This window comes from Triticum dicoccoides, chromosome 3A (genome assembly GCF_002162155.2).
Source record: "Triticum dicoccoides isolate Atlit2015 ecotype Zavitan chromosome 3A, WEW_v2.0, whole genome shotgun sequence".
NCBI classification, from domain to species: Eukaryota; Viridiplantae; Streptophyta; class Magnoliopsida; order Poales; family Poaceae; genus Triticum; species Triticum dicoccoides.
Window position 1 is genome coordinate 700,949,590 of NC_041384.1, and position 25,148 is coordinate 700,974,737.

Genomic DNA, 25,148 nt, shown 5'->3' on the forward strand with positions numbered 1-25,148 from the left:
CGCTGCGCCGCCTCCGCCGTTCCCCGCGCCACCGCCCAGACTTGGACGGCGCCCGCGCCGACCGGAGCAGCCCGCTCGCCGGCGTGCACTTCCTCCGCCGCGGCCGGTCCGCGGCCCGCCGCCCGAGGAGCCGCCCCTCGTCGCCGGCCGCCGTCTCCGCCGCCCCTCGCCTCGGCCTCGCCTCCTCACTGCCGGATCCAGCCACCTCCCGGCGCACCGGAGCTCCGGCGAACAGTGTCTCCGGCGACCTCGTTTTCCGCGCACGATCTGGATCCGGATATGATCTTGAGGTTGACCTAATTTTTGCCCAAAACCCTAATTTTCATGCCTACTTTGACCTATGATAACTTTTCATCAGTAGCTCCGATTTGGGCATATAGCATATCAAAATGTTCACCTCAGAGAGTACATCATTTCATTCCATTGCATCATTTTCATTTGAGTTCATCTTGATGCCCAAAATGCTGTTAGAAGAGGGCTACTTGAGTTAATTGTCAGATCTGCTACTCCATTTGGATTTTTGTCATTTTTTCCATGATTAATGTGTGCATGCTATGCCCTGATGCTCTACATATATTTTGTTAAGGGTTTTGTCATCTTTCCAGAGGTGCAACCCATGTATTTTTGTGATGTGTGTGGTGACTAGTGCAAGCTTGCAAAGTGGTGCACTTGCTAATTCTGTTTTTAGGGACAGTGATTTCACCAAGTCCTGGAGCTGTTTATCTCATGATGCCATATGTTCTTGTTGTTTTCTAGTGATCCGTGCCTCTTTTGAGGATGATCAGTAAGGATGTTTTGTTAATATTGTAGTTCTCTATCCATCCATGTCTTTGTTTGCAATTATGGAGCACCCTAGCTTGAGTCAATCGAGCTCTACTTTTGCTACTTTCTGAATCTGGGCAGATTATCAACTTGTTTGCAATTTTGCCGATGATGTTGTAGTTGATCTGTGCATGCTATGCTATTGTTCTTGCCATGTCTAGCTTGCATTTTGTGCCTTATTGATGGGTGTATGCTTGTCTTGCCATGACTTGCACTGTAGTGAGTTCATCGAGCTCGTAAACATGACTACTTGAGTTATATTTCAGCATGTGTCAGTTTTTCACTAAGTCTGAAAACTGATTATGTTTTTGCTATGTTCACATGCTTGCAATTGTATTTTCTGATCCCTTTTGGCTCAAGGTCACTAAGGGACTTTTGTTAAGCTCTTTGAGTAGCTCCATGCCATGCTTTACTTTGCCATGTTCAGGTCCTGTAACATGTAGTTTGGTTGCTCCGAAGAGTGCTACCTGATCTGAAATTCCAGACAAGTGTTAATTTCACTAAGTCTGAGATATGTTTGTCATATGCATTTTTGCCATGCTTGTTTGAACCTGTTAATGGATGAATTGGCCGTAGCTCAGTGCTAGACTTTTGTTAAGCATCTTGTGTGCATCCCTGACATGTATTTTGTTGTCATGTTTGGGTGCTGTAGCATGTTCATCTCATTGCATTTAGTTGGCTACTTGCTGTAAATCGCAGACTGGTGTCATTTTTGAATCGCTTGCCATTTCCAAACCGTAACTCCGATTCCGGTGTTATTTATATCGTTTTCAAGAGATTTCATCTAATCTTTCCAGTGGCACACTTGGTTTTCCGTGTTGAGGCCAGGTTCATGCATTTCCTGTCATATCTTGCATTTTGCATCCCGCATCGCATTCCGCATAGCATATCATCATTGCATCATATTGCTTGGTCTTGCACGTGGTTGATTGTATAATTGTTGCTTGTTTGTCTTGTTTGGGTAGAGCTGGGAGACGAGTTCTCTAACGAGGAGCCCGTTGAGTTTGCTTTTGAGGATCCAGTCAACTCTAACAACTATGCATGCAAGATGATCATACCCTCGAAATCACTACTATCTTTGCTATGCTAGTTTGCTCGCTCTTTTGCTATGCCAATGCTACGATGCCTACCACTTGCTTGCAAGCCTCCCAAATTGCCATGTCAAACCTCTAACCCACCTTGTCCTAGCAAACCGTTGATTGGCTATGTTACCGCTTTGCTCAGCCCCTCTTATATCGTTGCTAGTTGCAGGTGAAGATTGGAGGCCGTTCCTTGTTGGAACAATTATTTACTTGTTGGGATATCATTATATTATCTTGCTATCTTAATGCATCTATATACTTGGTAAAGGGTGGAAGGCTCGGCCTCTCGCCTAGTGTTTTGTTCCACTCTTGCCGCCCTAGTTTCCGTCATATCGGTGTTATGTTCCCGGATTTTGCGTTCCTTACGCGGTTGGGTTATAATGGGAACCCCTTGATAGTTCGCCTTGATTAAAGCTTTTGCAGCAATGCCCAACCTTGGTTTTACCATTTGCCACCTAGCCTTTTCTTTCCCTTTGGTTCTGCAGACTCAAGGGTCATCTTATTTTAACCCCCCCGGGCCAGTGCTCCTCTGAGTGTTGGTCCAAACTAGAGCCCCTTGCAGCGCCACCTCGGGGAAACTCGAGGGCTGGTTTTAGTTGTACAGATTGCTTATCTGAGTGTGCCCTGAGAAAGAGATATGTGCAGCTCCTATCGGGATTTGTCGGCACATTCAGGCGGTGTTGCTGGTCTTGTTTTAACCTATCGAAGTGTCTTGAGTTACCGAGATACCGAGTCTGATCGGAACGTCTTGGAAGGAGGTCTATTCCTTCGTTGACCGTGAGAGCTTGCCATGGGCTAAGTTGGGACTCCCCTGCAGGGATTAGAACTTTCGAAAGCCGTGCCCGCGGTTATGGGCAGATGGGAATTTGTTAATGTACGGTTGTAGATAACTTGAACCTTAACTTAATTAAAATGAATCAACTGAGTGTGTTACCGTGATGGCCTCTTCTCGGCGGAGTCCGGGAAGTGGACACGGTGTTGGAGTAATGTTTGCGCAGGTTGTTCTCTAGTTTCTCGCTCGCGCTTTGCCTCCTCTTCTCACTCTCTTTTGCGAATAAGTTAGCCACCATACTTGCTAGTCGCTTGCTGCAGCTCCACTTATATTTACCTTGCCATACCTATAAGCTTAAATAGTCTTGATTGCGAGGGTGCGAGATTGCTGAGTCCCTGTGGCTCATAGATTACTATTACACCAGATGCAGGGCCTGATGATTCCGCTCCAGGAGACGCGTATGAGCTCAAGTGGGAGTTCAACAAAGACTCTCAACGTTACTATGTTTCCTTTCCCGATGATCAGTAGTGGTGCCCAGTTGGGGGTGATTGGGACCGTGTCGCTTGTTGGGTTATCTTTTATTTTGGCGCCGTAGTCGGGCCATGAGTGTTTGGATGATGTAATGTTATTTATGTACTTGATTGACGTGGCGAGTGTAAGCCAACTATGTTATCTCCCCTTTATTATTTATATTACATGGGATGTTGTGAAGATTGCCTAACTTGCGACATATGCCTTCAATGCGATTATGCCTCTAAGTCGTGCCTCGACACGTGGGAGATATAGTCGCATCGAGGGTGTTACAATAGGGCTGCATTTTGTACACTCCCTCCACATCGTGCAGAAAATGTTCTTGATATTGTGCACACTGATGTTTGCTCCATGACTGAAAAATCTCATGGTGGAGCATTATACTTTGTGACTTTTATTGATGACCATTCCAGAAAGGTTTTTGTGTATGTGCTGAAACACAAATACCAGACGCTTGAAGCCTTCAAGGAGTTCCATGCCAAGGTTGAAAGAGAAACTGGCAAGAAATTGAAGTGCGTGAGATCAGACAATGGTGGTGAATACAGAGGTCCTTTTGAGAGGTATTGCAGAAATGTTGGCATCAGGCTTGAGAAGAGTCCACCAAAGACACCCCAGCTCAATGGTCTTGCAAAGAGAATGAACAGGACGCTCACAGAGAGGGTCACAGCTATGCTCTCTCATGCTCATTTACCTAATTCATTTTGGGCTGAAGCATTGATGAATGCTATGTATGTGGTTAACCTATCTCCCTCAGTTCCTCTTGCAGGTGATATTCCTCAGAGAGTTTGGTCAGGGAAGGAGGTATCATACAAGCACTTGAAGGTCTTTGGTTGCAGGGCATTTGTACATGTTCCAAGGGACGAGAGATCGAAGCTTGATAGCAAGACAAAGCAGTGCATTTACCTCAGCCAACCAAGTGAAGAGTTTGGCTACAAGTTGTGGGATCCAGTAAATAGGAAGATTGTGAGAAGCCGAGATGTGGTGTTCATTGAAGATGAACCAATAAAAGATATTGGGAAACCAGAGAAGCCAATGACCAACACACCTCAGGTTGACATGGATCCAATCCGTCCTCCTCTTGTGCATGACAATCATGGGGGAGATGATGACACTGAAGACATTGGAGATGCAACTGATCAAGGCAGTACAAGTCAAAGTGGCGAGCAGCCATCAAGTGATGATGACGATGAAGTTAGTAATGATGATGCCAACGAAAATCCACCTGATTCACCACCAGTGCAGCAACAAAGAAGAAGTGAAAGAGGTCACATTCCTTCTTATAAATATCCACCACATCAATATGTGTTGATGACAAATGCCGGTGAGCCCTCATGCTATGAGGAGGAAATGTCTGACCAGAACAATGAAGAATGATCAGAAGCCATGCAGGATGAGATGAATTCCCTGTACGAGAATGATACTTTTGAGTTGGTGAAACTGCCAAAGGGCAAGAAAGCACTCAAGAACAAGTGGGTGTATGGAGTGAGGACTGAAGAAAACACCTCACATCCAAGGTACAAGGCCAGATTGGTTGTGAAAGGATTCAGTCAGAAAAGGGCATTGATTATAGTGAGATATTCTCTCCAGTGGTCAAGATGTCTTTGATCCGAGTTATTCTTGGCATGGCTGCCACCATGGACTTGGAAATTGAACAGCTTGATGTGAAGACTGCATTCTTACATGGTGACCTAGAGGAGGAGATATACATGGAGCAGCCAGAGGGATTCATGGTTGCAGGCAAGGAGCACTTAGTTTGCAAACTGAAGAAGAGCTTGTATGGCTTGCAGCAAGCTCCTCGGCAGTGGTACAAGAAGTTTGAGTGTTTTATGACTGGGCTTGGTTACCATAAAGCACAACCTGACCATTGTGTCTTTATGAAGAGGTACGCCGAGGGTGACTTCATTATTCTCTTGTTGTATGTTGATGATATGCTGATTGTTGGAAATGGCACAAAGAGGATTGCTCTCCTTAAGAAGGCGTTGAGTAAATCATTTGCCATGAAGGATTTAGGACCTGCTAAGCAAATACTTGGCATGAAGATCTCCCGTGATAGATCAAAGAAGCTGCTTTGGCTCTCACAGGAAAGATATATTGAGAAGGTACTTGAAAGGTTCAATATGAAAGATGCAAAATCTGTTATCTCTCCGCTTGCAGGCCATCACAAATTGAATTCAAAACAATTTCCTACAAGCAAGAAGGAGAAAGGAGAAATGAGGAAAGTACCTTACCAATCTGCTGTGGGCAGTTTGATGTATGCCATATTGCCATGGTATGCACTAGGCCTGACATTGCCTATGTAGTTGGAGTTGTTAGCCGGTTCATGACAAATCCAGGTAAAGCTCACTGGGAAGCAGTGAAGTGGATTCTCAGATATCTCAAGGGTACTTCTAAATCTTGTCTATGCTTTGGAAATGGTGATCCTGTATTGCAGGGCTATACAGATGCATATTGCGCAAGTGACAAGGATCGTAGGAAGTCCACATCTGGATACCTGATGACTTATGCAGGGGGAGCAGTGTCATGGCAATCAAGATTGCAGAAATGTGTTTCTACATCAACTACAGAAGTTGAGTACATTGCAGTAGTTGATGCTGGCAAGGAAGTTTTGTGGATGAAGAACTTCTTGCGAGAGCTCGGCATGAAGCAAGAGAAGTATGTTCTGCTTTGTGACAGTCAGAGTGCTATTCATCTTGCCAAGAATTCAAGCTATCACTCTCGAACCAAGCACATTGATGTGAGGTACCATTGGATTCGAGATGTCGTGAGTTCCAAGTTGCTGAAACTTGAGAAGATCCATACCGACCACAATGGTTCGGATATGATGACCAAGATATTGCCACATGAGAAGCTACAAGCATGTTGCAAGATAGCGGGGATGGCGGTGCCCTCTCATGAGTCGGAAGGGGGAGATTTGTTGGGATATCCTCCTCATGTGGGCTGTGAGGAGATGACCATTTGAGGCCTTTTAGGCAGCCCAAAGAGGTGTATAAGCCCACTACCCATTAGGGTTATGACCTAGGATCATTTTGGACTTTGCACATGTGTGGATGGGGATGCTTTACCCTCCATCCAGCAGCCACCACCAAGAGTGACGAAAATCAGTTCATCCTTCAAGAGAGAAGAAGAGAGAAAACCAAGAGAGCAAGGGAAGAAGAGGAAGATTGAAGGAAGAAGCAAGGGAGCTCCTCCCCAAGGTTGTGATGGTCCAGATCCACTACCTTGTCTCCTTCAAGCTTCGGTTCCACCATCTTTGGTGAGATTGTTCCAATCCCTAGTTCTTGAGCCCCAAATCTTGTTGTGTTCATCCAAGATTCAGAAATCTTGATGTATGAGATCCTCTAGTGCTTTCTAGAGAAGAACTTGTTGTATCCCATATTTGACAATAGTGGAAGACGATTTGGGTGGCTTCGGCCCGTGGTTTTTCCCCTCAAGTTGAGGGGTTTTCCACGTAAAAATCTGGTGTCTCTTTGTTGATGCTTGGTGCTGTCCAGAAACTTACTCCTACCACAAGACACTAGGCCGAGGAGTGTCTTGCCTGCTGAGTAACATTTTCTGCCTCCATATATGCTGCTGCATATGTTTCCTTCCGTGCTAAGCAACGATCCTTGAATTAGTACATGATTTGGTGCTGAGATTACTTGTTTCCACTGCAGTTATCAGTTAACCACAAGTGCATTTGTGTGCTAATTCCCAACAGGTGTAAGGGATTTACAACTTTATTAGATCGATCTCATGGCAAATCTTTTGTTTACATTGTCTACTCAATAAGTCTCTTGCAGCGTTGCTCACCTCTTAGACACTTCCAATAGCAAGTTTATAAGCTGTGGTATGTCGTAAAGAGATGCTAAAAACCAGTACAAATTTCCGCAGCAACGCGTGGGGTATCCATTAGTTTTATTAAAACGAGGCAACAGAGTACACTTATCCTGTTTCCAGCGCTCGGGAACAAGCCACAGCAGCCGAACCAGATTACAGAACTTAAGTAGAACTACTGCAACGAACAGCCACAATAGGATTTTTTAAGACAAAACCAAGCTAGCTATTACATTCTATTTACTTACTGCTAGTTTTAAAGTCAGGACCTGTAGCCATATATTGGTTTCAGACTTCAGATTAATTTGGAGCTGCTGAAATGCCATCTGACCGGCTAATGCTCCATTTTAACGTTCTTTTTAGTTTGTTACAATGCCTCCTTTTTCATATTTTGAATGTGCCAGAGTTTCTAGTTGTTAAGATGAACTAGTATGTGGCATTTTTTTCAGCTTGTTACCATGCCTCCATATGTTGAGAAAATTACCAATGTTTTCCATTTTAGTAGTATCCTTCATTCACGAATTATGATTATTATTGTTTTATCAAGTCTATGTAATTTGAGATTAAATAAACAAACATGTTCCTGTTCCCAGGTAAAGAAATGATGCAATCGAAAATTGCTCCACGATTAGACACAACATATACAAAGGAGGCTTGTGACAGAGACCATTACACTGGCAGTATACATGGATCAACCACAGATAGATGAGGTATGATCGCTACCGATCTGTATGTATGAATATGATCTTCCTGTCGTCTGGCCTCTGTTTTATTTCCTTCCTTAGTACCAGTTGTCTCTTTAAAGACATTAGTTCTCTCTTCCAGTTGATGGACCCAAGAGCTGCTTGCATGGCCAAGTACTGTCCTAATGATAATCATCCCAGACCCTACTCCCGAGGTGCTTTTCTCTTCTAATCGTCTTTTACAAAATTCATTCAGTTGACAAATCCTTCTGCCATATCAGTTACTCCCTCATATAAGATGTTTTCGATATTTCAGTATGGACTACATACAGTATGAAATAACTGAACAAACGCACTAAAATGTGTCTATATACATCCGATTCACAACAAGGTTAAAATATCTTACATTTGTGAATGGAGGGAGTATATCTTTTCTATCTCGCTGAATTTTAGTTAATTCCGCTGAGAACTGAATGTTTTCTTGTCATAAAATGCTTCTCAGTAGAGGATTTCTTTATTATGTGTATCTTATCATTTGGAGAACTGGTTGCCTTTCTTCTCTTTCTTTTAACTATGAACGGATCGATCGATCTAGTTTGTGCAAAGTGCCTTCTATAATATGCTTGACGGTTTGGAGCTTGCACTGGAAAAGGATAGTGTCCGGTGCTTCCTCCGCTTGTTCGCGAAATCTCCCAATGCCATGGCTTGGAATTTGAGCATAACCTCTGATACCTTGACGTGCATGGTCAGCCATAATGCCCTGCGATGCGCAAAGGTTGTGTTGCCGGGCAAGGCATCTTGGCTCAATGGTCACCATGCCAATCCCAACTGCATGAACCCGCACGGATACTTTCCAATCCATGGAGTTGCTGAACGGTTCTCTGTCAATATGATCAAGTTGCTCTTCCACCATGGTGCTTTAGCCAAGGTACACACTCTCGGCGATGTTGTCATTCAGAATCTGCTCCCACTCCATGTTGCGGTCGAGAATACTTGCATGCATAAGTATCTGGAGGATAGTCTCCCTCCTATGCAGTATCATCGTGATTATATTTACAAACTTGTTCATCTGTTGTGCCTACTTGAAATGGTTTGTGTCAGTCCCTCTCTGCACAAAGCACTACTACTTTATCACCATGAAAAATAAAATTGTTTTTTACTGTTTTCTAATTTTAAAATTTAGGGACATGGAGTCATAGAATTGTATTAGCCAATATTTTGTTTCGCATGGAGATTGGTCCTAGTCCATACTGAATATGGTTAATTAAATGAAAAAGGTGATGAAATAGGCATTTATTCCGCTGATTGCTTCCATGCAAACTATGAAAGGTTTTTGTTCCTTCGCCTTTTATTGGCCCAGAAGATCTTTTTGTTGGTGGCTCATGTCGGGTTTCGTCTCTAGCCTAGCCTGACTTTCTTGAGACTAAAAGGCTTTGCTGTTATTTTTGCAGAAGATCTTCCTCGATACGGTTAGGCTTGCTGGAAAAACAGATAATCTAGTTCATGAGATCTGGAACTACATTATGAATGGAAAGCTTGTTCAGGCTACAGTTTTACTACTCGCATCCCAAAATCAGATACGGAAGCATGATTGGTTTAATACTATCATGTATCATATATTCAGAAAAAACTTCTTTGATAAGCTTTGGGAATGGTGATAATGGTGAGGCACGGAAGCAGATGGAAGAAGTATTTCATCTTGTTAATATAATTTCCCGTGCTGGTGAAGCTCTTGATAAATATATCCAGGCACATTCAGAGGTGTTGGATAATTAGCAACTGAACTTTACTGAGGGCCAAAGGCCATTACATATAGATGTGTGTCAAAGTGCAGGAAACCCCTTATACAATGGGGATATACCGAAAAGAGACTATACACATCTAACCCCCCTCTCAAACTCATGGTGGATCAACAACACTGAGTTTGGAGAGGAAAAAGGTATGCTGCGCTCGAGTCTGTGCCATCGTGAAGAAGTCAGCCAACTGTAACTCAGAGGGCACATAGTGAAGAGCGAGAGTCTGATCCTGCACAGCAGCACACACAAAGTGGGCATCCACACCGATGTGCTTGGTGAGCTCATGCTTCACCGGGTCATGCGCAATACTGATAGCACCAGTGCTGTCTGACAATAAGGGAGTCGAGGTAGTAGAAGACACACCAAAATCCTCAAGTAACCACCGTAACCAGATTACCTCAGCCGCCAACATACCATGGCCCGCAACTCAGCCTCTGTACTCGAGCGAGAAACTGCAGTCTGTTTCTTTGTCTTCCAGGCAATAAGAGAGCCGCCAAGAAAGACATAGTGAGTAGACAGCGAGCGTCGATCAGAGGGATCACTAGCCCAGGTAGCATTAGAGTAGGCCTGGAGCTCAAGAGAGCTGGAGCAGGGAAAGAAAAGACACTGAGAGATCGTGCCATGAAGATATCGTAGAACACGGAGGAGATGACTATAGTGGACAGAGGCGAGGGATGAAATAAACTGACTCAGGATGTGAACAGGATAGGAGATGTCAGGACATGTAACAGCAAGATAGACAAGGCTACCAACGAGGTGACGGTAGCGAGTGGGATTAGGAAGAGGGTCACCATCAGAGGCACGAAGCTGAACATTGAGCTCCATAGGAGTCACAACAGTGCAGTCATCACTGAGAGCAGCTCGAGCAAGAAGATCCTGAATATATTTCTCCTGAGAGATGTAGAAGCCATCAAAGGTCGAGGAGATCTGAATCCCAAGAAAATAGCAAAGAGGACCAAGACCAGTCATGAGGAATTGGTCGTGAAGGCGGGCTTTAACAAAGGCAATGTAGTCAGAGTCGTCACCAGTGATGATCATGTCATCAACATAAAGAAGGAGAAGAGTCCGACCACGAGGAGACATGTGAACAAACAACGCAGGATCATGATCACTGGGCAAGAAACCAGCGGCAGTCACCACAGAGGCGAAGCGCTCAAACCAGGCGCGAGGGGCCTGTTTAAGACCATAGAGGGAGCGACGAAGTCGACAGACCATACTGTCAGGAGCATAGTACCCCGGTGGTAGCTGCATGTAAACCTCCTCACGCAACTCACCATTGAGAAAGGCGTTCTGGATAGATAGACCACTGACGAACAGAAGCCACAGCAAGGAGAGTGCAGACTGTGGTCATGTGAGTCACAGGAGCGAATGTCTCATCATAATCGCGTCCCTGCTCCTGCTGGAAACCACGGGCCACAAGACGAGCTTTGTAGCGTTCAAGAGAACCATCAGAGCGAGTCTTAATCTTGTAGACCCACTTGCAGGTGATGGGACGAACACCGGAAGGGAGGGAAACCAGCTCCCATGTGCCAGAGCGCTCAAGGACAGCAAGCTCTTCGGCCATCGCAAGCTGCCATTCAGGTTGAGTCATGGTAGTCCGATAGGAAGTGGTCTCAGCAATGATAGAGAGACCATACCGATCAGGAGAGTAGCGATCAGGCGGGGGGTGAGGCCGCGCCCGAAGATTGTGAATCGGGGTAGGTGTGAGGGGAGGTGCACTAGAGGAGACAACCTCAGGACGAGGGTGACGAGAATAGTGGAGAGGGAACGGTGAGAGAGGGCGACGGACTGGAGATGATGGTGGAGAGGTGGAGGAGGAGGATGGAGAAGATGGGGTTGGTGGTGAATGAGAAGGAATGAGAGGTGCTAGAGGAAGAGGTGACACGGGAGGCACATATAGCAGGGTGTATCGGGAAGGAGAAGGAAAGAAAGAGCGTCCACAGATAAACTCGAGGAAGAAGGACGTGGGTAGTAGGAACAAGACTCGTCAAACGTCACATCACGCGAGATGCGCAAGCGACGACCCACAGGATCCCAACATCGATAGCCCTTGTGCTCATCACTGTAACCAAGGAAAACACACTCAACCGACTGAGCAGTCAGTTTGGTGCGTTCTCGGGGGGCAAGAAGAACATAGCACACACACATCCAAACATACAGAGAGCAGAGTAGTTAGGAGAGCGACCAGTGAGACACTCCAGAGGCATACCACCCTGCAGAGCAGTCGATGGTTGAATGTTGATGAGATAGGTGGATGCAAAAATAGCCTCAACCCAAAAATGGGGTGGAAGATTAGCAGCAATCATCAGCGCACGAGCCGTCACAAGAAAATGACGATGCTTACGTTCGGCAACGCCATTCTGAGCATGAGCACTAGGGCATGAGAACTGGGCAAGAGTACCCTGTTCCGCGAGAAAACCACGCAACACCTGAGAGATATACTCTCCAGCAGAGTCAGCACGAAAGGTATGAATGGGTGTGGAAAACTGAGTGTGAACCATGGTAGCAAAACGTTTGTATATAGGGAGAACCTCGCTACGAGATTTCATGAAGTAGAGCCAAGTGTAGCGAGAGAAATCATCAATAAACAAAACATAGTAGAGATGGCCACCTTTCGAATCAAAGGGAGAAGGACCCCAGACATCAGAGTGAACTAAGTCAAAAGGACGCTGAGATACAGACTCACTAGTAGGATAAGGTAACCGAGTCTGTTTGCCAAGTCTGCAACCATTACAATGTAAGGAGACATCTCCAAATACGGACCCTAAGAGGCCCTAACGAACTAACGAAGACAAGCGAGCGCCACAGATGTGACCAAGACGATGATGCCACTGCTGGAATGATGCAGACAAGGAGGCAGCAAGAGCATGGGAGTTGGCAGAAGTGGTGGCAGCGGAAGGAACACAAAGCCAGTCAACCTCCCAAAGGCCCTCTGACTCACGGCGCCGGGGGTCAGCACCAACCAAAGCCTTGGTGCGGCGATCCTGAATGGAGCAAGAGTCGGCATCAAGAATGACACGACAACCAGAATCAGTGAGTTGGGCAATAGAAAAAAGATTCATGGTAAGGAGAGGAACATGGGAAACACTGGGAACAGAAAAGGATGGAGTGGACAGAAGACCATGACTAGCAACAGGAAGAGGTGTGCCATCGGCGGTAAGAACATTAACAGGGGAATCAAGAGGTCGGGGAGAAGACATCATAGAAGAATCAGAAGACATATGAAAGGAGGCTCCAGAATCCAGAACCCACGAGGATGTACCTGACTGTGTAGAGGCCTGTGGTGGTGAAGGAGGGGATGCAGTCATAGCAGCAACTGAAACAGTCGACGAGGAGCTGGAGGAGGCAAGAAGACGCTTGAGGCGTATAATGTCCTGGTCAGTGAGCGACGAAGTCGAGGAAGATGCAGGATGGCCATTGGAAGAGGAGCGCCTCTGGTCTCGCTTCTTCTGGCGACAATCAGACTCTGGGTGACCTGACCAGCAGCAGTAACCATAGAAAGTGTCACGGCGTGACGTGCTCTTCTCAGCATAAAGAGGATGGCTCACCCCCTCTGAAGGAGTGGGCAGGAGCGGTGGAGTAGTGAGGCGAGAAGATGACACAGGAGCCCGAGTGGCCAACACTGAAGGAACCACAAGTAACCCAGCAGAGCGAAGGCGGATCTCCTTAGCACGAAGCTCAGCAAGTACCTCCGAGATAGGAACACGACCACGAGCAAGTAGGTAAGCACATCAAGGCTCGAACTCAGAGCAGAGACGAGATAAGAACTCATGAACCCGCTGAAACTCCAAATCCGACCGTGTTGTCTGACAGCAACGACAAGTTCCACAAACAACTATCCGAAGAGAGTCACGCTGACGCCAGATGGAAGAGCACTGTGAATAGAACTCATCAATAGAGGAATCACCTTGCTGAAGGGCGTGCTCTTAACGCACCACAGATAGGTAGAGAGCATCACCAGAAGATTGATAGCGCTGATAGAGGTAAGACCACATCGCTGCAACTGTGCCGAGTCCCATGAACTCTGAGGCAAACTGAGGAAGGACACTCGCAGTGAGAACAGCAGCAGCACGAGCATCATCATTGCACCACTGAGTGTAGGCAGACAAATCATCACAGTACATAGAAAGAGCATCTGAATAAGCTAATACCTGCTGGTCATAAGCGTCAACTACAGCATCATCGAGAGCCTTGGCTGCATCCCAGTCAGCCTGAGAAGCATCAACAGCAAGTACCGGCAGCACCGGTGGGATTGGGACCACAGGCGCAACAGGGCATGGCAGACAAGGGACCTCGCCAGAGAGAACACCCCACAGAAGAAGGCCACGCATGTGAATACGCATGAAGCCCACAAACTCAGCATAGTTGGTGCCATCGAAGATCACCGAGCACCTAGGAACACCGACATAGCCGGAAGAAGACATAACTCCTTCCTCCTTTTTTGGAGTCAACGGATGCAGATACTCGATCTGGATCGAGAGAGAACGGGAAGGGGCGCACTGGACATCGCTAACCAGAGGCGGGGATGGGATCTGGATCAATCCAAAATAGGATCGAGATCCCGCGGCTCCCGCAGCTGCTGGACGAGGCGACCAGGCGGGGCAGCACCAAGCGGGCAGCGCCCGCAGCTGCCGTGCGAGGCGGCCGAGCGGGACATCAGCGACCGCGCAGCTGAGGGGGACAGGTTGGACATCAGCGCCCGCAGCCGAGCAGGACGGGCCGGACGAGGCAGTGTCGAGCGTGACAGCAGCGCTCACAGCCGAGCGGGACGGGCCGGTCAAGGCAGCGTCGAGTAGGGCGGCGGCCGGACAAGGGGGGAAGCAGTAGACCCGGGCCAAAGGGACAACGGCCGGACGATCGGAGAGGCGGCGGCCGGACGGCCGGAGACGAGCAGGCTAGGAACGAGGCGCACAGAGTTGCGGCGTGAGGGGGGAAGGGGCTAGCCTAACATCTGATACGATATTGGATAATTAGCAACTGAACTTTACTGAGGGCCAAAGGCCATTACATATACATGTGTGTCAAAGTGCAGGAAACCCCTTATACAATGGGGATATACCGAAAAGAGAATATACACATCTAACAAGAGGTACCACAACTTTCTGCATATTGCAGTTACAGTGACACTTGGCCTTTCACTACATTACAGGACTGAGTTAGCTATCTGATTAGATGCAATTACTTGGGGCACACTGTATGTCCCTGGGGATGTTTTGATTCAGTTCAACACAACCAATGAACCCTGTTGGATGCAGTTAAAGACTTTGACCTTACACTCTATTTTTCTGTTAGTCTGTTAAAAGGCCATGATGCATATGTAATTTACAAAATGCACGCTTTTATTCAATTTGAATGCAAACTGTCCCATATCTTTCAGTTTCATATTGTATAGTTAAGGGCAAAGTTCCTCTTAAGGGTGGTTTAAGTGTCGCTTACACGACCCTTCTTGCTATCATCTCTTTGCTTTGATTATATGATTGTCCATCATCATATAGTTTCCATTTTCCCTATCATCAATATATAAATTACTTTTATGTTATAGTTTCTCTTTTCCCTTCTCCTCTAGCTCACACAACATCTTAAATGACACCCAGGTGTCACACACGGAGGTCCTTGAACATGTCTCAACTATACTGACGGGTTTTGGATTTTTTCCCAAGAGGAGACTCTATTAATGTTGGAAACCTATATTGCTCTTTTTGCTTTGCTCAAGTATAACAGTTACAAAATTACAAATACATGGTTTGTTTGCCGATCATTTAATCATTTCTTCAATTTGGTTCTTGTAGCCGCCCTTATGACTACAAGGTTTCTGTAAGGGGGTTACATGGCAAAGGTATGTGGGCTGATTATTCAGGTAAATGTATCTGTGTTTTTCAGAATAGAGCCCTGATTACCGTTTTGTCATGGACATCAGGGAATGTGGATGGAACCAAGGAGCTTACAGAAATGCCTTATCTGCATCCTGCAGAGCAGAAGGTAAATATATTCGAACGTTATGATTTACCAATGAGTTTTTTTCTTTAACACGGAAAGGTAATGTAGATTGGCAAGAAACATCTGTCGGTGTTCTGGGAACGGGGATCCCCAGACTTGCCTGCCTGCGGCCCGCTGCGTGGCTAAGCCAGCAGGCCGTACGACCCATCTTCATCAACAAGGCATCCAAGACCCTCGCGAGGGGGCCAAGCCTCGCGAGACGGATGACACAAGACCTCCTCTGGAGTGGCCTAGTCAGGTAGGCTCACAAGGAGCGAAGATATCAAGGCGAGGCAAACCTCATGAGGCTCTCATGACGTGAGCCATGACGATCGGCACCAGCGGGCACCAGGCAGGCGCCAGCGCGCGCAGCGTCCTTGTTTCCTCTTTGGTGCTAAGGAGGCCTATGCAGGCAAGGAGTACCGAGGCATCAGGCAAAGGTTTCCATATCGGTGCAACAAGACCAGGACCAGAAGGATGGCAAGACAGAGGTCATCGTGGAGCCCAAGACAGCGTCACCACCAGAGCCTTTCGCATGTGGAGACCGCCTTTGTCAGGATAGCTTGTACTAGCCGCCTCCTTCAAATTTGCCCGCCGTTGTTGGCTCCCTTCCTGCTCAATATTTGGGAAGAGGACTAGGGCCTTTATAAATAGGACTAGCCACCACCATAGGCAAGGTAGGACCATTTTAGACCTTCCAGAACTACACAAGTTAGCCAGGCACAAGAACACCTCAACCTCAGGAGGCTGTTCTTCCCATTGTATTGTTCATCCTCAGCCCTAGAGGCAACCCACCACCACCACACTGGAGTAGGGTATTACACCACAATGGTGGCCCGAACCAATATAAATTTTTGTCTTTCTATGTTGCGAGCTCGTCAAGTTCGTCCGTGAGATCTTAGCGAGCTAGGGCGTAGATCGGTGGGAGGAAAAGACTTCGTGCGCACCCCAGTGTTCGAACCTTAAGGGTTTGCCAGAACCCCACATCCAACATTTGGCGCGCCAGGTAGGGGTGCGCCGGAGCTTCTTCTCCGCCAATCGACTTGCAGACGCTCCGCGGCCGCGATGTCCGACGACCCAGGAGCTGATTCCGACCACTGGGCAGCCTGGCCAGCCCGGTCGGCGCCGCTCGCCTATGAAGACCTCAACCCCGCGCTCCAGGTGGCACGAGCACCGTCCAATCCTGCGGGGCGTGGGCGATGCGGCCAGTCGTCGCCTACCCTCACTCCACGGCAGGTGCGAGCCGCTACCAGAGCAGCAAGCCATGCCGCAGCGACGGCCCACACTCACGGCGGGGACAGGCAAACACGCGGGGAGCACTCACCGTGGCAAGGGAGCTGCTGCGGTGCCGGCTGATGGAAAGCGGCCGGGACGCGCTGCTGGAACGCGTTGCCGAGCTGCTGGACGCGACGGCCTCGGGAGCCCCGCCCTTCTGCCATCAGCTCCCTCCTCAGGCTGCTGCGGGGATCCACGGCGGACCACGCCACCACCACGCGTCGTCAGGTGCGCCAGGGGACTTCGTCAACACCAGCATGGCCGGCGGCACTGGGGGCCCTGCCGCCCCCATGCCGCCCGCAACAAGCATGAGTACGAGTGTCGCCTTCCATGGCCCAAGTGGGACGCCGCGCTATTACCCCCAGGACGTCATGCTGGGCCGGGCGACATGGAGTGTGGGGCACCATGGCGAGGTGTTCGGAGTAACAGCCCCGGAAGCCTACGTGCCCCGCATGACGGATCAGGAGTACACACCGGAGGACGACCCAGACTCGTTCGTTGGAGAAGATTGGGAAGAAGGGACGCTAAGAGTCAAAGCCTTCCAGGAGCTGTCGGAGAACCACCACGACCGCGTGTGCGACGACCACTACAGGGTATCCCTAATCCCTCAGGAGAAAGCTTACGCTAACCATGAGTCGCTGGAGGAATAGATTACCGCAACGGCCGGCGGCCCCAGCTCGACGGCCCCCTGACGGCGGGAGGATCGCGCTGGGGGCTGTAGGAGAGGGGTCGGGAGCCAGGCCCCTCCCCAAGGTGCGCGAAGCAAGGGGACACCCGGAGGTAGGCCCTCTGCCTAGGATGCTTTGACAACCCTTCCCCCGGCAGAGGACCTGTGGTCGCCGAGGGAACCGTTGGCGTCCCCTTTCCCTCTTTTGTGTCGTCCTGGTGACCGGTCGGCTCAAAGGAGGGCGAGGGTGGCGCAAGGCGGGGACCTCGTCTGGCGATATGAAGCAAGGCATGTACCTGTGAAAAAGGCCCGGTGCCTGTGAAGCTCGCCGCCCGTGACACTCTCACGTAATAATGAGTTGGGGTTGTACACGCCCCGGAGTCTCAGGAGGGCCGGCCTCATGCCCTGGGGCTCCCTTCCATGCCTAGTGGCAGCACTTAGCTCCGCGCTGGTGAGAAGACTTGAAGACCCGAAGACTAGACTAGGTGACGGACGTGGCTTTTTACTTTGGATCTCTCTCTTTCTATGGTTTTGCTTTCTGGATCTGGATTTAAGTTGAAGCCGAATTTTTATCGATGCGCACGGGGGTGCCTTTTCTTGTTCGAGCCGTTTCTTGCCTTCTGGATCTCGTTTGGTTTGGGACTCATGTCCACCGCCTCTCCCTCGCAAGCTCCTCGCGAGCTGGACCGCGCGGAGCGCACACTCGTCAAGCATGCACCAGCACTGCGACAGGTGCTCACCTCTTATGGGCCCCCCTCAAACGGGGCGATAAGCTCCGTAGGATTCTCAGAAACTCATCGCCGCACGACCCAGCCTGAAGCTGGCGCTGACTAAGGTAAACCACGATGGAAAACTCGCCCCTGGCTCCACGAGTTCACGAGGGCACATACCCACATCGCATAGGAAAGTAAGAACTACAATTTGCTTACATGAGGGGCTCCCCCTCTCAAAATGCTCTTACGAGTCTTCCAAGGGCCACGCCCGAGTTTTGCGTGCAGGATGAAGCAATGGGAGAACATGGGATCAGCCCGAAACTGTTGAGGAACGTAGCATAAATTCAAAATTTTCCTACGTGTCACCAAGATCTATCTATGGAGTCATCTAGCAACAAGGGAGGAGTGGGTCTATATACCCTTGTAGATCGCGCGCGGAAGCGTTCAAGAGAACGGGGTTGATGGAGTCGTACTCGTCGTGATCCAAATCACCGATGATCCTAGCGCCGAACGGACGGCACCTCCGCATTCAACACACGTACGGAGCAGCGACGTCTCCTCCTTCTTGATCCAGCAAGGGGGGAGGAGAGGTTGATGGAGATCCAGCAGCACGACGGCGTGGTGGTGGAAGTAGCGGGATTCCAACAGGGCTTCGCCAAGCGCTGCGGGAGGAGGGAGATGTGTCATGGGAGGGAGAGGGAGGCGCCAGGGCTTAGGTGTGGCTGCCCTCCCTCCCCCCACTATATATAGGGCCAAGGGAGAGGGGGGGGGGCGCAGCCTTGGCCCTTCCTCCAAGGAAGGGTGCGGCCAGGGAGGAGTCCATCCCCCCCCCCAAGGCACCTCGGAGGTGCCTTCCCCCTTTAGGACTCTTCCCTTCCCTCATCTCTTGGTGCATGGGCCTCTTGGGGCTGGTGCCCTTGGCCCATATAGGCCAAGGCGCACACCCTACAGCCCATGTGGTCCCCGGGGCAGGTGGACCCCCGGACCCCTTTCGGCACTCCCGGTACAATACCGATAATGCGCGAAACTTTTCCGGCGACCAAAACAAGACTTCCCATATATAAATCTTTACCTCCGGACCATTCCGGACTCCTCGTGATGTCCGGGATCTCATCCGGGACTCCGAACAACTTTCGGGTTGAGTCCGGGATCTCATCCGGGACTCCGAACAACTTTCGGGTTACCGCATACTAATATCTCTATAACCCTAGCGTCACCGAACCTTAAGTGTGTAGACCCTACGGGTTCGGGAGACATGCACACATGACCGAGATGACTCTCCGATCAATAACCAACAGCGGGATCTGGATACCCATGTTGGCTCCCACATGTTCCACGATGATCTCATCGGATGAACCACGATGTTAAGGACTTAATCAATCTCGTATACAATTCCCTTTGTCTAGCGGTATGATACTTCCCCGAGATTCGATCGTCGGTATCCCGATACCTTGTTCAATCTCGTTACCGGCAAGTCTCTTTACTCGTTTCGTAACACATCATCCCGTGATCAACTCCTTGATCACATTGTGCACATTATGATGATGTCCTACCGAGTGGGCCCAAAGATACCTCTTCATTTACAGGGAGTGACAAATCCCAGTCTTGATTCGTGCCAACCCAACAGACACTTTCGGAGATACCTGTAGTATACCTTTATAGCCACCCAGTTACGTTGTGACGTTTGGCACACCCAAAGCACTCCTACGGTATCCGGGAGTTGCACAATCTCATGGTCTAAGGAAATGATACTTGATATTATAAAAGCTTTAGCATACGAACTACATGATCTTGTGCTAGGCTTAGGATTGGGTCTTTGTCCATCACATCATTCTCCTAATGATGTGATCCCGTTATCAATGACATCCAATGTCCATGGTCAGGAAACCGTAACCATCTATTGATCAACGAGCTAGTCAACTATAGGCTTACTAGGGACATGGTGTTGTCTATGTATCCACACATGTATATGAGTTTCCTATCAATACAATTCTAGCATGGATAATAAACGATTATCATGAACAAGGAAATATAATAATAACCAATTTATTATTGCCTCTAGGGCATATTTCCAACAGTCTCCCACTTGCACTAGAGTCAATAATCCAGTTCACATCGCTATGTGACTAACACTCAAGGTCACATCCCCATGTGAGTAACACCCAAAGAGTTTACTAGAGTCAGTAATCTAGTTCACATTACCATGTGATTAACACTCGATGAGTTCTGGGTTTGAACATGTTATGCTTGTGAGAGATGTTATAGTCAACGGGTCTGAATCTTTTAGATCCGTATGTACTTCGCAAATTTCTTATGTCATCTTGTAGATGCAACTACTACGCTACATTTGGAGCTATTCCAAATAACTGTTCTACTATACGAATCCAGTTTACTACTCAGAATAATCTGGATTAGTGTCAAAGTTTGCATCGGCGTAACCCTTTACGACGAACTCTTTACCACCTCCATAATCGAGAAACATATCCTTATTACTCTAAGGATAATTTAGACCGCTATCTGGTGATCTACTCCTAAATTACCTTTGTACCCTCTTGCCAGATATGTGGCAAGGCACACATCAGGTGAGGTACTCAGCATGGCATACCGTATAGAGCCCATGACAAAAGCATAGGGGACGACCTTCGTCCTTCCTCTTTCTTCTGCCGTGGTCGAGCTTTAAGTCTTAACTTCATACCTTACAACTCAGGCAAGAACTCCTTCTTTGACTGGTCCATCTTGAACACCTTCAAGATCATGTCAAGGTATGTGCTCATTTGAAAGTACCATTAAGCGTTTTGATCTATCCTTATAGATCTTGATGCTCAATGTTCAAGTAGCTTAATCCAGGCTTTCCATTGAAAAACACTTTCCAAATAACCCTATATGCTTTCTAGAAATTCTACGTCATTTCTGATCAACAATATGTCAACATATATTTATCAGAAATTCTATAGTGCTCCCACTCACTTCTTTGGAAATACAAGTTCCTCATAAACTTTGTATACACCCAAAACTTTGATCATCTTATCAAAGCATACATTCCAACTCCGAGATGCTTACTCCAGTCCTTAGAAGGATTGCTGGAGCTTTGCATACTTATTAGCATCTTTCAGGATTAACAAAACCTTCCGGTTGTATCACATACAACCTTTCCTCAAAAATCGTCGAGGAAACAATGGTTTTTGGCATCCTATCTACAAGATTTCACAAATAATGCAGTAATTGCTAATATAATTCCAACAGACTCTTAGCATCGCTACGAGTGAGAAAGTCTCATCGCAGTCAACTCCTTGAACTTGTCGAAAAACATCTTAACAACAAGTCGAGCTTTCTTAATGGTGATACCTACCATCATTGTCCGTCTTCCTTTTAAAATCCATATTTACCTAACAGCCTTACGACCATCAAGTAGTTCTCCCAAAGTCTATACTTTGTTTTCATATACTCTCGGATTATATGGCCTCGAGCCATTTTGGAATCCAGGCCCACCATCGCTTCTCCATAGCTCGTAGGTTCATTGTTGTCTAGCAACATGACTTCCAAGACAGGATTACGTACCACTCTGAAGTAGTACGCATCCTTGTCATCCCACGAGGTTTGGTAGTGACTTGATCTGAAGTTTCATGATCACTATCATAAGCTTCCACTTCAATTGGTGTAGGTGCCACAGTAACAACTCCCTGTGCCCTGCCACACACTAGTTGAAGAGACGGTTCAATAACCTCATCAAGTCTCCACCATCCTCCCACTCAATTCTTTCGAGAGAAACTTTTCCTCGAGAAAGGACCCGATTCTAGAAACAATCCCTTATTGCTTTCGGATCTAAGACAAGAGGTATACCCACTATTTTGGGTGTCCTATGAAGATGCATTTATCTGCTTTGGGTTCGAGCTTATCAGCCTGAAACTTTTTCACATAAGTGTCCCAGCCCCAAACTTTTAAGAAATGACAGCTTAGGTTTCTCTAAACCATAGTTCATATGGTGTCATCTCATCGGAATTATGTGGTGCCCTATTTAAAGTGAATGTGGTTGTCTTTAATGCCTAACCCATAAACTATCGTGGTAATTCGATAAGAGACATCATGGTATGCATCATATCCAATAGGGTGCAGTTATGATGTTCGGACACACCATCACACTATGGTGTTCCAGGCTGTATTAGTTGTGAAACAATTTCCACAATGTCTTAATTCTGTGCCAAACTCGTAATTCAGATATTCATCTCTATGATCATATCATAGATATTTTATCCTCTTGTCACGACGATCTTTCAACTTCACCCTGAAATTACTTGAACCTTTCAATAATTCAGACTCGTGATTCATCAAGTAAATATACTCAACATCTACTCAAATCATCTGTGAAGTAAGAACATAACGATATCCACTACATGCCTTAGCACTCATTGGATTGCACACATCAAAATGTATTACTTCCAACAAGTTGCTTTCTAGTTCCATTTTACTGAAAACGAGGCTTTCAGTCATCTTGCCCATGTGGTATGATTTGCATGTCTCAAGTGATTCAAAATCAAGTGAGTCCAAACGGTCCATTTGCATGGAGTTTCTTCATGCATATACACCAATAGACATGGTTCGCATGTCTCAAACCTTTCAAAACAAGTGAGCTCAAAGATCCATCAACATGGAGCTTCTTCATGCGTTTTATACCGATATGACTTACGTGGCAGTGCCACAAGTAGGTGGTACTATCATTACTATCTTTTGGCATGAACATGTGTATCACTACGATCGAGATTCAATAAACCATTCATTTCAGGTGTAAGACCATTTAAGGTATTATTCAAATAAACAGAGTAACCATTATTCTCTTTAAATGAATAACCGTATTGCGATAGACATAATCCAATCATGTCTATGCTCAACGCAAACACCAATCTCGATGGTAGAGGGAGCGTACGATATTTGATCAACCTTGGAAATACTTCCAACACATATCGTCATCTCACCTTTAGCTAGTCTCCGTTTATTCCGTAGCTTTTATTTCGAGTTACTAACACTTAGCAACCGAACCGGTATCTAATACCCTGGTGCTACTAGGAGTACTAGTAAAGTACACATCACCATAATACATCCAATATACTTCTATCGACCTTGCCAGCCTTCTTATCTACCAAGTATCTAGGGTAATTCTACTCCAGTGGCTGTTCCCCTTATTACAGAAGCACTTAGTCTCGGGTTTGGGTTCAACCTTGGGTTTCTTCACTAGAGCAGCAGCTAAATTGCCATTTCATGAAGTATCCCTTCTTGCTCTTGCCCTTCTTGAAACTAGTGGTTTCACCAACCATCAACAATTGATGCTCCTTCTTGATTTCTACTTTTGTGGTGTCAAACATCGTGAATATCTCAAGGATCATCATATATGTCCCTGATATATCATAGTTCATCACGAAGCTCAAGCAGCTTGGTGGTAATGACTTCGGAGAACCATCACTATTTCATATGAAAGATCAACTCCCACTCGATTCAAGCGATTGTTGTACTCAGACAATCTGAGCACAAGTTCAACAATTGAGCTTTTCTCCCTTAGTTTGCAGGCTAAGAAAATCGTCGGAGGTCTTATACCTCTTGACGTGGGCACGAGCCTGAAATCCCAATTTCAGCCCTCGAAACATCTCATATGTTTCGCGATGTTTCAAAACATCTTCGGTGCCTCAACTCTAAGCCGTTTAACTGAACTATCACGTAGTTATCAAAATGTGTATGTTAGATGTTCGCAACATCCATAGACAATGTTCGAGGTTCAGCACACTGAGCGGTGCATTAAGGACACAAGCCTTCTATGAAGCAATGAGGACAAACCTCAGTTTACGGACCTAGTCCGCATAATTACTACTATCAACTTTCAACTAAATTTTCTCTAGGAACATATCTAAACAGTAGAACTGAAGCGCGAGCTACGGCATAATTTGCGAAGACCTTTTGACTATGTTCAGGATAATTAAGTTCATCTTATGAACTCCCACTCAGATAGACATCCCTCTAGTCATCTAAGTGATTACATGATCCGAGTCAACTAGGCCGTGTCCGATCATCACGTGAGACGGACTAGTCAACATCGGTGAACATCTTCATGTTGATCGTATCTTGTATACGACTCATGCTCGACCTTTCGGTCTCTTGTGTTCCGAGGCCATGTCTGTACATGCTAGGCTCGTCAAGTTAACATAAGTGTTTCGCATGTGTTCCGAGGCCATGTCTGTACATGCTAGGCTCGTCAACACCCGTTGTATTCGAACTTAAGAATCTATCACACCCGATCATCACATGGTGCTTCGAAACGACGAACTTTCGCAACGGTGCACAGTTAGGGGGAACACTTTCTTGAAATTTTAATGAGGGATCATCTTATTTACTACCGTCGTTCTAAGCAAATAAGATGTATAAACATGATAAACATCACATGCAATCAAATAGTGACATGATATGGCCATCATCACTTTGCTCCTTTTGATCTCCATCTTCGGGGATCCATGATCATCATCGTCACCGGCATGACACCATGATCTCCATCATCATGATCTCCATCATTGTGTCTTCATGAAGTTGTCTCGCCAACTATTACTTCTACTACTACAGCTAACGGTTAGCAATAAAGTAAAGTAATTACATGGCTTTGTTCAATGACACGCAGGTCATACAATAAATAAAGACAACTCCTATGGCTCCTGCCGGTTGTCATACTCATCGACATGCAAGTCGTGATTCCTATTACAAGAACATGATCAATCTCATACATCACATATCATTCATCACATTCTTCTTGGACATATCACATCACATAGCATACCTTGCAAAAACAAGTTAGACGTCCTCTAATTGTTGTTTGCATGTTTTACGTGGCTGCTATGGGTTTCTAGCAAGAACGTTTCTTACCTACGCACAAACCAAAACGTGATATGCCAATTTCTATTTACCCTTCATAAGGACCCTTTTCATCGAATCCGATCCGACTAAAGTGGGAGAGACATACACCCGCTAGCCACCTTATGCAACT

General features: G+C 46.9%; 1 protein-coding gene across 1 annotated transcript; it reads left to right on the forward strand.

Moving 5' to 3' along the window:
- The first annotated feature begins 7,888 nt into the window (after positions 1-7,888).
- LOC119272979 lies at positions 7,889-15,544 on the forward strand. Its single transcript, XM_037554307.1, has 6 exons — positions 7,889-7,918; positions 8,299-8,793; positions 9,155-9,297; positions 13,677-13,830; positions 15,380-15,478; positions 15,536-15,544. The coding sequence occupies exons 1-6, from the start codon at positions 7,889-7,891 to the stop codon at positions 15,542-15,544; spliced, it is 930 nt and encodes a 309-aa protein (XP_037410204.1).
- Positions 15,545-25,148: the final 9,604 nt, after the last annotated feature.